Below are 14642 nucleotides of genomic sequence, written 5' to 3'. Positions count from 1 at the left end.
CCGGACAGCGCTGATTTTTCCAGACTTTTGCCCAAGTAATTACACAGCTGGCCACGTTGAAAGCTAAAAAGTTAATATCAATAAAGTATACCCAACTCACTTTTGTCGCTCACGATCCTGTAGTTGAGATAATATAACAGCTGCATGTCGTGACGACGCCTCGTGCCAAACGCATAATCATTATTATTATTATTATTATTATCGTCGTCGCATTGTACGTCCTTTGTGCGCTGGACCAGACGCATTAAAAAATCGGCTGCTTTGGAGCTTGCAAGCTGCCAACTGCGCTGCGCACAGCAAGCAATGTTATAGGTAGCTATAACATGCGCTCTCGGTTACATCAAAGCTCCTCGTTGCGTTACGTAAGTACACACGACGGTTTCGCGTACATTGTGTATAAACGTATATATACGCGTTATGTGCGCACGCGAGAGTCGCTCGAATTGGGTGGATTTACGTCACGGTGGAAAATATCACCGAGTGCTCGCATTATTTTATATACATACACGCGTAAGGGGTACAGGTATATATACCTGAGACGCACACGTGCCATTATAATGTACCGTGCGAGCGAGTTTCCTTGCGCAGACAAGAGCCAGACGATCGCTGTAAGGGTTTCTTCGAGGAAACTGAGGTTTCCCTAAAACCAGATACATTGTGTGTTGTTGGTAAAATTGCCTGCGTCTACCAGACTCGTTTCTTTTTGCTTACGTATAAATCTATTCATGATCGTAATGGCAAAATAACGCAGTCGAAAGAAAACGAGAACGATTCAAATAAATTTTCTCTCTTTTATTTCGAGAGTTCATCTTTTTATCGATCGAATGGGAGAATAAATTTTAATAAAAAATCATATATATCTAGTGCGTAGGGTAGTAGGCGCACGCAAGCGTTAAAAGTTAAAAATCGTGCCATTTTTTCACATCTGTCAGTCCGTCAGTCTCTCTCTCTCTTTATTTTTATTCGTTTGTGTACCATCGCCTACACCGAGTGTGTATATAAACAGTGGCGGCAGGTCACACATTATCACGTAGTGGAGCTTTTTTTCCACTGCAAATATATATACGCAAACGTGTGTGTGTGTGGGTGTATGACTCGGACCCGGCGCGGAAAGCTAGCGCGCGCTCGCTACCAACGATAGCATCGCTAGTTTGAAAAATCTCACTCGATGAAAAACTTTTGCACACACAGACACACACACACACCAGCCGAGTCCGCGAGGCTCGCTACTACTGACGCTTGGCCGTGCCTCTCATTGTCAAAGTTTTATCACGAAAATTCAGTGCGCCTAGTTTTCGCGAGCGAGCAGAGCTGCAGCTGCAGGTACGCGACGCGCGTATCACGTTTTCACGTATATATGCCGCACAAACGTTGGCACGGGACAAACATTCGTCACCGGTTCATCGTTTTTTCTCCTCTTTTTACGCAGCAGCAGCAGCATCAGTAGGCTACATCTAGGCTATGCGGGCGCAACAACAATTTTGCTCGTTTCCTACTTCACGCAAAATGTGCAAACAGTGTATTTCCTAGAGAGAAGGAGAGAGAGAGAAGGAAATAAATGCCCTTCCGCGCCGTAAGCTACTAACCCCTGTGCAGTGCGCGCACGCACGACGCGAAGCCGGACTATGTATAGAGATTTGACGAGCTCGGTACGGTGTAGAGCTTTGAACGCGAATGCGGACCGGAGAGAAACAGAAAGAGAGGAGGAACAAAAAAATTACTTTAATACGAGTCTCTCGTGTAAATTGAGCTAGACGCTCTGGTGTCAATTAGACGCATCGGACGTGCACGGGACCATGTTACAAAAACGACGAGCCTCTGCGGCGAATATATCCCGGACACGAGGCTGTTTCGTTTGTCATTCGGCTCGAGGGCATATTTTCTCTCTCTCTCTCTCTCTCTCGGTCGGCAGCCTGCGTTATACACTCCGATATAAGAGAGAGACGGGAAGAGGGAAAAAGCCATGGAAATGAACCCTCGCTGCGCCATGGCCAATGTGTATATGCGTGTATGTATAGGCAGAGATACACGCGTCGAGCCGGTTAGTTCGTTTGAGTACCTACAAGCTGAATCTCTTTTGGCAATCGACTATCATAGTCATGTATACAGTAGTAGTTTATACGGTAGCAGCAACAGCGACGGTGGCGAGTAATATTCGAGCACGAGCTAAAACTGCGCCGTAGAGCGTACACATACCTATGTATACGGTCGCGAGCTGCGTTTCGCTTTGTCGATGATTCGTTTTTTGGGGAAACGAGAGAGAAGTGCCTCGTCCCTCGGGCATTCTCCAGGCCCGGCTCGGACGAAAATTTGCCGAACGAGGAAAAAATACCAAAAATACGCATGCCTACATGGTGCGGCTGCTGCTGTTGCAACGTATGCTCGCAATGACGACCTTCTATACGTACATACATACACAGACGTCGAGTCTCCAAGTTGGATTTCGGAGGGTTAAAAAAAGACTGCCTACGCTGCACAAAAATTGATCCATAGACGTGAGCTTTTACGATATGCGAACGAGCTTGCGATCGACGAGTCGCATATATGACAAGTAAATCTTGTCCCGCTCCGTTTGATTCTTGCTGCCGCTCTCGATGGTCATCGGTTGCATTTACACAAAAAATATTATAAGCGCGATATGTCCTAGCACCTTTTTGTTGGGGCGTATGTGCTCGACGCTATAAACGGCTGCGAGCCTATCGCACGCCCGATCGAATTCGCGATTGTTCAGGATTCGATGCTAATTTTATGATTATACATTTATAAAACCACACCGTGCGTTTATTATACGCCGTCCCTCTCTAGTGGCTCGTTATGCACCCTTTGAACCGTAGATAAACGAAATTCGCCAATTTCAGCGACGTTTTTCCTGCATCTCTCGCGGTATACTATATCAATAAAATTTGTCAAAAAGTTTGCGCGCACTCGCTCCGGCCTTCACGTTCATTAAGCTTATAATCGCTTCGCCGCTCCCACGTCCGTGCGCGCAGAAATCGCTAATACATTAATTTTACAGTTCAGTAAGAGATCGAATTTAGCTTATTGCACTCGATTAGACTAATTTCAATGCCCGAATTTCTTATCGCGATGTGCCGTGGTCGACAACGATTCAGCAGTATAAATTCGGATGCACAGTTTGTTTGACGGTGAAAAAAAAGTGGAAATAAAACGTCGCGATGTTGTTGTACTTTATACTCGTTTTATCGACAATTTTGACGGCCTCCATTGCCGGTAAGTTCACACTTGTGTTTTCTTTTCTCTCTTCTTTTTTTTTTTTTTTTTAAATCTTTTCAAAGTGCTAAATAAAACTTGGGCGTGCCACACCCGCAGACGCTTCGGTACTGCCAGTCGAAGAAGACGACGATGTCGTTTCAAGAGTAACTCAAGGAGTTAAAGCTCGCGATGGTCAGTTTCCTCATAATGTTCAGTTGCGGCATAACCAACGTTTCCTTTGCGGAGGCTCAATCATACACAAGCGCTACATTCTCACCGCAGCTCATTGTCTCTATGAGTACGTATAATTATAATCATCTTTAGTAATTCATCGCGGCTGCCAAGAAGCAATTCTTCATTCGATTATTTTTAGTTTCACAAATGATACACAGGCGATAAAGGTCACAGTAGGAACAAATCAATTGAGAGATGGAGATGCAACAGTCTACAACGCGGAAGCGCTTATACTGCATGAAAAGTATACACCAAAGTTATTAGACGTGGTAAGTCGACGTTTATTTCTCTCATGAATTACGAAAATTGTCTGGCGAAATTTTTTGATCTCATCGTCTCAAAATCCGATCGTCGTAGAAAAAAAACAAGACGCTGCAGCACAACGATATTGCCCTGATTCGCCTTACCCAGGATATCGAGTTCAAAGACAAAGTCAAGCCAATCGAATTAGCGACGACAGATAACTATTACAACGAAGGCAATAAACTCATCATCACCGGCTGGGGAAGAAGAGGGGTAAGAAAAGAAAAAGAAAACCTATAAAATACGAACTTTTATAAAAGTTTTTCAACGACGGCTAATTATCTCTCGTCCCTTTTATTTTGTATATCGTTAGAGCAACATCACTGGTTTACCGAATGATATGTTAATGGCCATGGCCAATGTCCACAACTTTAAGGATTGCGTAGCTACATGGGATAGAGTGACGCGAATCGACGAGGGCATGTTTTGCTACCGAGGTCCTAAAAAGGAAAGCTCCTGCAATGTATGTATACATAAATTTTTTTTACACATCGTTTACACGACTTTTGGGTGAGATTCCAATTTTGTATATTACGATCGCTTTTGTATCCTAGGGCGATTCGGGTGGGCCAGCCATCAGTGTACAGAACAATCGTCTGATTGGAATCGTCAAAGGTTCATACTTCTGCGGCGAGGACAAGTATCCAAGTTTACTCATGAAAGTTTCTTATTACGTTCCTTGGATTAAGAAGAATATGATCGAAGACTGAAACGCAAATTGTTGCATAGTATAATAATTTATATTATAAATTATCCCCGATTCGTTGCTGTAAGCGACGATGACCCAATTTATACTTAGATAATGGTTATTTATTATTTACTTATTAAGTTTGTACGAATAAATTTTTAGTTCGAAAAGTTGACAAATCTGTTTTATTTTATTACGATATCTTTTCCACATCAATGAATCCGTGATTTTTTAATAACATGAAAAATATTTTTACGAGAATTCGCGTCATTAAACGACGAGAGTCTCGCTATGCTGTAATAAGCAGCCGTATAAGATACGTGTTATAACATTGATAAGGATTACTTCGGCTTGGGTTATTTGCTATATATATACAATCATTTATCGGATACAAGTGTGTATCGCGTATACTCGTTGATCAATATAAATCAAGCTATGTGTGCGTTATAACCGTGTGTACCCAAGTCAATTGGCACAATATTATCATTAAACATCATTATACGAAATTTCCGTGTTTATTTACACGAACCGGTGCGTAATATATATTGCCATTTTAATGAAAACCAAGAGAGAGAGAGAGAGAGAGCCGTACAAATGACGAAAGAGTCTTTAGTTTCTATATTCTATAATCGAGCACACTATTATCTCAAACTTCCCTGAATTTTAATGCTACATAATATTTAAAGAACACAATTAAAATATTGTCAAATCCGTGAGTTCGTGTAAATGATTTCGTAACCGCGTTTCTATTGTCATTGTATTATGAAGTTTGAGTGTGTATACACTATTAAATTCGGTGCTCGAGTGAACAATAACAACGAGGAGCTCGTGCCGTTCAAGCACACGCATGTGTGTGTGCTTTCGAAAAACGAACGACGTTAGATTTTCGAAACGCTTATTATAAACGAGCTCCCCGCGTGCGAGCTCTGTATTAGATGTGTATTAAACGCATCGAGCGGCGATGCAAGTATTTATAAACGCGAACACGCGCAGCAGCTGGTCTATGCACCCCTACGTACGTACGAAGGAGGGTAAGGGACAGAGAAAGAGAATATCCGACTCTTACGTACGTACGTGTGTTTGTACGTATGTATATGAGTCTGCAACTTACGTATAGGTACATGCAGTGCACTCGAAAGTTCATTTAGTACTCTTGTCTCGGGGGCTCATACATAGGTAAACGCACATGAATGTAATTTGTATTACGTGCATCAAGTGCATACTTACGTACGCGCGGAGCGTATAGAGAACCTCTCCTAACAGTTCTGGTTTCTCTTTTTAATTTTTTTTTTTTTTTTTATTATTATTTCTCGATTGCTTTGGCAAAGCTTCCGTTTCATCTGTGTACCGCGTGTACGTATGCGAAGAGCGGATTACGAGAAGGAGGTGAATTAGTGGCTTTTAAAGTTGATCAAAGGCTTTTCGATCCCGACGCGATTGCGATTCATTCATTATATAAAATCTGATACTCTTGGTGGGAAAATAAAAGGCGCGTAACAACGTCGCAGGATGTCGATCGTACGAACTTCAAGTCCAAATATTTATGCTTATGTAGTGAAAAAGTACGAAACTTTTGGTTTTCATTTATTTTTCTTCTTCTTTTTTCTTTTGACGCACACAAGAAACTTCTTGTTTTTCCATATACCTGAGGGAATCGTATATGCTACTTACACTCTGGCATGTTGTGTGGCTCCAAAAATATTTTCCAACTACTTTTTGGTCTTTTTTAACTATGCCAGAGAAAGTATAAGACATTTTTCGACACATTTTCTAAGCCCCCAGAGTCCAGCGTGAAATTCTATGAATGTGGGTGGCCCAGAAAAAAAGTTGAAAGGCACACTTTTCAAGACGTGACTCCTCTTTTTTTCCGGAATTCAAATTTTGATGCTTAATTCAATTTTTTAAACGAACGAATAGGAGCAATCTCTAATGTGGACAATGGAAGCGGCTCGTTTATAAATAAACACATAATAGAAATGGTCTTTTCCAGTTGCGCGAGTTCATAATGCATCTACCCTCTCTCTGTTTGCTAGAACACAACGCGCACAGCCATAAATATTACAACTCGGTATATTTATGAATGGGTTTTGCGAACGGGGTAATTGGAGCATAAACTCTCCCCCGTGCTTGGAGCTCCTTACCAACTGGGCAACTGCGGAGGAGCAGCTTCTTTTTTCTCAAATATATACGCTTTCCCACTGATTTTTATTCCCTTCAACGTTCTTGTCTGTTATTCTCGAGAGGACTCTTTATCGTCATTATAAAAATTACATCGTAATAATTTCGGTGAGCTTTGGCCCCGTGCAATTTTTCACTCGAACGAATTTTTAATAAGCAGATGCGTATGAATGTTATATTATAAAATACTAAACGAACAAATTGCTATTTAGATTATAAATCTTTTCATGCGTGTTTACATTAACCGGAGAACTTTTTATCAGTGAATATACCAATGGGAATATTTTGTGTTTCAGATATTTAACAGATTTTATTTTTAAAAAATTACAACATTTTTTCCGTACATATGAAACTCGTGCTCTGATAACTTTTCACCAGTGCATCAACGGTTTTTGCTGGATGTAAATATTTTTCATCATTCAAGCGGATTATATAGCAGAAAAAAGTCTATTTATAATATCAGTTAAGCTCAAGATTTATATATTTGAAATTTGGATATTTCGAAAAAAAAACGCTTACGTATATGAGTGATTCTGACTAACTTTTAAAATAACGCCTAAAAAAATCAGTACGTGCAATTTTAAAAGTTAGTCAGAAACACTCATATTTCAGATGCCGCTTTTAGCACCCCCTGAAAAACAGCTTGAAATAATAAATTCAGTTACTAATTACTCAATTTAATCTGAGAACAATAAGATTAATGAAAACTTATGAATTTTATAAATAGCTTCATTTGTGTTTCCAAAACATTTGAATGTAAAAAAATTTATATGAAAGATCGAAGATTCAATAATAGATTCGAAGTATTGCTCAGAAAAATGATTCTCGTAAACTTCCGTGGTAAGATAAAAATTTTTACATTTCATTAAAATTCCTTTTCCTCTTTCTCTCTTTCTCTCTCTCTATCTCTCTCTCAATCTCCTGGCAAGTTTTTTTTTACTAAGAATCTCAATCAACACGTTTCAAAAGAAAAAAAAATGATGTCGGCAATAAAACGAAGTCAAACGATCGGGTTATAAAGCAAATAAATTTTTATTTGATTTTCAAATCCTTATGAAAGCTAAAAATGTTCGTAGTACAAGAGAGCATATAATTCCGATCGAGATGAAGTACGATTTTTTTTAGATAAGGTAAAATGACCGCTTAACATTTATTGGAGCGTTTCCGAAGTCAGTCGGTCGGTCGGTCGGCGTTGAATGACGGCTGGTAAATGTACTACTTCATACGGTCCGAGCAAGGCGTCGCTCGCTCCGAAAAAGCCTATAAAACACAGCTGAATGCAAACAGGACGGAAAATTATGCAGTAATTTTCAGGAAGAGGAATTTTATTCTGCTTGGACAATTTTCACGAACTTTTCACCTCTGTCTATCTTTCTCTCGGGCTGTTCCACTCTCTCGCGCGCCCCGTATAATATATATATACTCTAGAAGGCTTTCCTTATTCCGTACTTTTCTTAGAAACGAGAGGAAATATTAATTTCATCCTAGGTGACAATGCCAGCGGAAAAGGGGGTAGTTCCGCACCAACTCTTTGCTTGGGCGATTAGGCCGTATGACAAAGAAAGAAAAAAAATGAAAAAAACACAGCAAAATAGGTACGAGATGTTGACGAGAAGAAAAAGAAGAAGTAGTAAAAATGGAACAGTCGGTGCATAACAAATACTCGCGCGGATGATCAAGAAGCAAATGTCGTCGTATCGGGGTTTGACTAACGAGATGCGCTTTTTCACGTACATACATTTACACCTTCTTTATTCAATGGAGATGAGAAAGCAGCAGCAGAGTGCAGATCAGTCGCGCAAGAGGAGAGAAAAATCCCATTCATAAGTAAATCTTCCTTCTTCGACTGAGAATAATGTAACTCATTATGATATCTCTCGACGCGCGGCAATATATACCGCTGACTGCACTGGATATATTCTCAGTGAAATTAGCAAATTGCCTCCCTTCGTCGTCGCCGTCTTCTTCTTCTTCTTTTTTCCTCATATAAATTTCTGGCCTCGTGAAAATTATCAAATCAGTGCTCATTCACTCGAAAAATCTAGATTTTGCTTCGGGAGAACCACTTTTTCTTCTCTGTTTAACTTCCATTGTCTCTTGCGATCTAACCGAGTTCGTAAAACTTACTTTTTGCGCTTAATTATCAATTCGTTCGACTCGAATTTTTTACACATTCAGCTCAGCTCGGCAGTTTAGAATATTTTCATCTCAAGCATATAATATACATAATTGTTGAGGTTATTCCCACGACAATGAGACTTGGATAAGTATTTTAAAATACTTGAAGCGAATGCAAAGTAAGAGACATTTACTTCTCTGCATTCATTATTTCGAGGATTAACTTTTAAAACTTGAGAAAAAATGTACTCTTTCTAAGTTTGTTTTATGAACCACTATATCAAAGAAAAATTCTCTTTTTATTTGTTATAAAATTAGTTTGAAAACTCCAAGTTTCTATCGGAACTTGTCTTGAAACTAGTAGACATTATGTTAATTGAATCCTTTTTTATTAAAACTATCACCCTTTTTTCATTCAATTGATTTTGATTTTTATGATTTTGATTTTTTAGTTTCGCATCAGATCGATGCGAAGAATTATCGGAATTTACTTTTCAACAACATTCGGGTTTATATTTTTTTGCTCCAAATTGATGTCAAAACATCTTTTATCGTGTAATTTGCTTGAAATTGAAATGATGACATAGTTTTTTATAGCAGAAAAACAACATACGTCATATCTAGATCAACATAAGTCTTAATGGCACTTGAACAAATGATAGTCTTTGGGGTTAAGGTGTATACCTTTATCTATTTTTCCCCACCATTGGTCCCCGAATCTATATTCAAAAAATCACTATCGATTGAATCATTATAATAATTTGTGGTAGTTCCAGCAAAAAAGGATAGTATGATTAGAAAAAATTTTTTTGGCTGATACAGTAAAATTATTGGGCTATATTTAGCTGCCTAATTATTCTGCCTAATTATTTTACTGTGGTAGCAAAATATCTTGTTCTGATAGAGCTGTCCACTTTTGCTGGATCTACCGATAAGATTTTTTTCAGTGCAAACTTATAAAAATAATTTTATTTCTTACAATTTTGTCTATGGTATATAGAAATATGATTTCAATCGCGATCGAGCGCAAACTACAAGTGGCGAATTGCGAAGTAATTTTTCCTTTCGACCGCAACGAGCCAACGATGATACGATTGAGAATCGATTGCTCGCACCGTAGACTACGCTGAAAAATCAATAATATTTTTCTCTCCCCTTCCTTTTATTAACCTGCACCGACTGTTTAATTAATCGAGATCATATTTGCATTGAAAGTATAGAGCCGATCCGTCGAAAACTTTTTATCCATATCGGCAACCGTGCGAGCATCGCGTTATATACGTTTTGCAGGATGTGCTCGGCATAATACTGATTTGCATCTTGTACTCGCGAAGCGCGACGGGGACGTTAAGGGGATTTGTCGCGTCAGCTTCTTTTCTCTTTTACGTCGGCATATAGATATATTATTACAGGCTCGTAATATTTTTTTTTACGATGAAAGCCATGACGATCAATTGCAATTCAGCAGCTTTCAACATTATAATTGGTCTGCACCTCTACGTACATAGTGATTTTCATTTTGCTTTACATCTTTTGATTTTTATTCGTGCGCGTATTTCGCTTTTTATGGAAATAAAAGTCAATGAGTTGTTTGAAATCGCTTTCGCCATTAATAGTACAAAAATTGTCCAACGAGTGGTATCCTGTGTATTATTGAATTCTGGTATTGTTCGGATTCTGTTCTTTTTTTTCACGGCCATGTAGCTATTGTTGTTGTTGTTGATCTTGTGCAAATAGCAAACGTTCGCGATTAAATTTCTGTATGTTCAAGTTGAGTTTGGAATAAAATAACTGATTCCACGCGAACCTCGAAACTGTTCAGGGCATGATGAAAACTTTGGGATGGGCGGATCGTTGCAATCCTGTCGCTTTTACGGCTGTTTTATGGGTTGTTTTACACGGAATCCAAAATTGACGCCCGATGCGACGCGTGGTTAGTTTAAATTATATCATTTTTATGCTTCCAAACGAATCGGGTATTGTCAATTCGGAAAGTACATTTGCGACGAAACTTTTTTTTTACTGCTAACTTGGTTTTTCGGACTATAACACAAACTACAGCGCAACGACTACTCAAAGGTCAACGAATGTATCTGTTCTTTTTTTTTTGTTCGACCTTTTTTTGTTTCTCGTATTTACAGTAAAAACCATTGATTTCCATAAAAAAAGTTACAAGCGGACAAGTTGGCGGGAAATAAAAGAACGCGCGCCCCGAATGAAAGGTCAACTTTTCGTTTCGGGGTTTTTTTTTTCATCGGTGCAGCAGGAAATTCGACTTTATGTTAATCGAGTTTTGCCCGCAAGCACGCAAAAAGCCGCAGAGTCGGGCCGGGCAGTGGGGGTGAAATTTCTCGAAAGTAATTAAAAACGAGCAAAGTCATTCGGTATAAACGAACGACGCATATAATATATATGCAGCAGCCCCGCTGCGCGTTGCAGTTAAATCAAATGACTCGTAATGCTCGTAATTTAGAGCTTAACCGAAATTTCGTTCGAGTATATATTTATTATACTTAATAAAATTCGAGCCGTCGAGAGTCCAAAGGCACAATGCAAAGAGCGCATCCGCTGCGACATTTTCATGCTCATATTTTTTGCGATTTATATCGCTGCTGGAGCATAAGCTCGTCGTATCGTCTTCCGCCACAGTGAATTCCTTAATAAACTCGACTTTAATATCTCTTTCTCTCGTGCTCTGCGAACTATGCGGATCGTAACCAGCTCCACCACCGCGTTTATTACACTGCTGTGTGCTCTCGTACTTAGGATTTAAAATTTGTTGTTTCGGACGTTGCCGTTGTTTTGCGACGGGAACAATGATTACAATGACATTGTACCGTTGTCAGCGAGCTTACGTTCGCCCTGATATTTAATGAATCGATCGAGCAGATCCATCACAACGATATATTACGGTATGCTTCAACGCGTTGGGCCGCATAATTAATACATTCTTAATTGATCTCGACACGAACAGATCGCCGCGTATCGCATGTATGTGCCGCAATGTAATGACAGAATCGGAAACAATACCCAAGAGCATGTAACCAACGCACGCAGCTGCACATGTAACATTGAAATTTTCGACACCAGTTCTCAGCGAGTTATCGGGATACGATGAATTAAAAATCTGTTAATAACGGGTCGGTTTGGTAAAATATGATGTAGAAAATTTCACAACAAAGCTCCTGACAATCTTTGCAGCCTGCGATGCTGATCTTACAGCATAGTAATCTATCGCTGATCTTGCTAATGCATTGGCCGGGGAAACCTTCTCTATTCTTAAGCTTCAAAGCTCTGTAAGCTACATAATATATCGACGTATTTTTCCTCATATTTATTTCATCGCAAAATCTTTTCTCGTTCGCTTTGATTTTTATATACGAAAACGTCGAGGACTTTTCATTAGCGCGATTTTACGTCGATAAAAATTAGATTACTTGGTAAGTCACGGCTGCGATTTGTCTCGGTAAATTGCAAAAGGTAAATTATTTAAGCCACGGCTGTAATATTTCACACTCGTAACGCAGGCATAACGATTTCATCTTCTTTCTTTACGGTAAAGCTCGTATGTGATGTGGTCCGAGCGGCTCGAGGCTTGTGCACCGTACATCCGAAAAGTCGTATTCCACCGAAGCACGTGATGTTCCCTGCAGCCCAGAGAGAGAGAGAGAGAGAGAGACACACACACACGCGCGCACACGAAAAAGGAAGAAGACTGCTCCATTTTAGTCTCCTTCTCTTGCTGCTACTGGTACAACCACTACTATGCGTACTGGTACTGTTAGCTACGTGACTTGGGCACGGGTTGCTCTCTTTCGTCTCGCCCTTGCAGCAAGCCCATGTGTATATAGGTATATATACCGGACGGTCACACACGTAGAGCAGAGAAGAGCAGAGAGACGAGTCGAGTCGAGTCGAGTCTCTCTCTCTCTCTCTCTTTCGTGAGCTTTTGCCATGCATGTGGAACGTGGCCTGGATTTGTTATCATTCTCCGCGCTCGTGTGCCTGGGCTGTACGTACCGACGCTATAAAAGATAGAGAAGGAGCGAGAGCCGCGCCGAGCATAATATAACAAAACATATGCGCTAGCTCATATACGCCAGCGAGATGAGAGCGAGCGAGCGAGCGAGAGAGAAATATAAACTTCTCCCTTTTTTTTCGCGACGTTACAAAAATTTGTACCTAATCTCGTTTAAATGTGTATTTTCATACGATGATGACGACGGCAGCAGCGGCAGCAGCGAAAAATGCCAAGTAATTTTTTTTTCGCTTGATCTATCAAACTCACACCTTGGCTCTTGCTTAACGTCGTGGGGCTGCAAATAAAAAAAAAAAAAAGAAAAAAAGGTAACGTTATTCCGTGTGTGTGCGTCCGCACGCTCGGTTAAAAATGCCAAGCGAAGAATGACTATTATTTTCTTCTTTTTTCTCCTCCTCTTTTTTTTGTTGTTGCTGTCCCGTGCGTAGCTTTTTCCAAGCGCAAAGAGATTCGGAGTGACAAGTGTTTAATTAAAATACGCTCAATTGGCGCTTTTCGCAAAGAAACGCGTACGCAGCATGAAATCGCGTGCGCTGCGAGAAAAGCCAGTAATTTTACTCGTTCGTTGGGAGCTTTGACGTCTTCTTTTGCTTTGTTGGCTCAAGTTTTTAATTTCCAATTTGTATCGTGTATATACTTCAAAGTTCATTTCTTTCGCTAACTTTTGTATCGATCGAATTCTCGACGCTTGCAAATGATACTTGTTCGATTTGCGTTCTCAACGAAGCGAATAACTTGCATATTCAGCTCGACGCGCGTTGATTATATTTGCAGCGACAATCACAAGGTAAATGTACCAATTTGTATGTCATAAGGTCCAAGTTGACGAAGAAAGAGAAACAAGGACGAAGGTGTAACGACGAAACGAGAAGCGACAAGTTAAATTGAGTAATGGCACGACGATCGATCATAATCCAAGCATCGTAACGGCGGAGTCGCGCGATACACATATTCCGATACGCTGCAGCAGCGACAGCATTACAATACCTGCGGCGCCCGCCTGGCAGTGACGAATATCTCGAAAAATTGTACCACGGCGAGAAAAGCGGAAGCAATACTTGTACCTGCGTACACCGTGTGCATAAATCCAGGCGCGCGTACTAACAAGCTGCAGCGCACAGGCGTCTGGTGCAACGCGGTCCACAAGTAGCCGCTGCCGAAACGTATATTCGTGTGTGCGTGCGTACGTTACAGTCGGAGCAAGCTCGAGCTTTTTAAAACCACTCATGCATCACAATTTGGTCCGAGGTTAGCGGTGCCGCCGCTTCAAAACTGCCGTGACTGTGGCGCGGGAAAATTGTCGGGCGCTCGGAAAAGCCGCAGCGCAGGTTCGCGGCGCGCTCGGCCTCGCTCGGCTCCTGCAGAGCTGCCAGCATGCATCGTGGTGCATTTGGAGGAGACCACGCGCGACAAAACTCCCTCCTGCCCTCGCTCTCCCTGCGCGCCAACTCGAAAATGCTGCAAAATCGCAAATTTCGTCCGTTAGCCCGGGCCATATTCCATAAATCTGTCTCCACTCGTTCATTTTCGTCGCACGGCAGTGTTATATATATATGCTGCACTCTGCACCCCATCGGCGTTATGGTCAGCGCAGCAGCAGCAGCCAAGCAGCATCGGTACACATACACACACGCGTGCGCCGCATATACCTGTCATACAGGGAGGCGCGAGAGCGAAGTTCGATATTATACGCGGCGCTAAGCTGATTTTATGTGGACTATAGTGACGCGAGCGATGTGCCTTTCTCGCTCGCGCGTGTCCAAGTGCACCGCGCCGCGCATTATATGTTATATATACGCTCGCTGCAGTTAAATCAGAATTCACGCGATGGCCTCTTTGTTTGCTTGCCAAAAATTCATACGCGAGGTG

The 14642-nt window shown here is 40.9% G+C and overlaps 1 protein-coding gene across 1 annotated transcript; it reads left to right on the top strand.

The window, feature by feature from the left end:
• The first annotated feature begins 3176 nt into the window (after positions 1–3176).
• LOC106650266 (chymotrypsin-2-like) lies at positions 3177–4495 on the top strand. Its single transcript, XM_014368193.2, has 6 exons — positions 3177–3231; positions 3331–3511; positions 3587–3716; positions 3805–3963; positions 4064–4213; positions 4305–4495. The coding sequence occupies exons 1-6, from the start codon at positions 3177–3179 to the stop codon at positions 4458–4460; spliced, it is 831 nt and encodes a 276-aa protein (XP_014223679.1). The 3' UTR covers positions 4461–4495.
• Positions 4496–14642: the final 10147 nt, after the last annotated feature.

Source organism: Trichogramma pretiosum, unplaced genomic scaffold, assembly GCF_000599845.2.
Source record: "Trichogramma pretiosum strain Unisexual culture from Peru unplaced genomic scaffold, Tpre_2.0 scaffold5, whole genome shotgun sequence".
Classification (NCBI taxonomy): domain Eukaryota; kingdom Metazoa; phylum Arthropoda; class Insecta; order Hymenoptera; family Trichogrammatidae; genus Trichogramma; species Trichogramma pretiosum.
The sequence above is the reverse complement of the archived record's forward strand: the minus strand, read 5'-3'. Positions and strand labels throughout refer to the sequence as shown.

Excerpts from the sequence above, each read along its gene's own strand:
- LOC106650266 (XM_014368193.2), top strand. The coding sequence starts at position 3,177 with ATGTTGTTGTACTTTATACTCGTTTTATCGACAATTTTGACGGCCTCC. Across the intron at positions 3,512-3,586 it reads GCAGCTCATTGTCTCTATGA|TTTCACAAATGATACACAGG; the intron begins GTACGTATAATT and ends GATTATTTTTAG. Across the intron at positions 3,717-3,804 it reads CACCAAAGTTATTAGACGTG|AAAAAAAACAAGACGCTGCA; the intron begins GTAAGTCGACGT and ends CGATCGTCGTAG.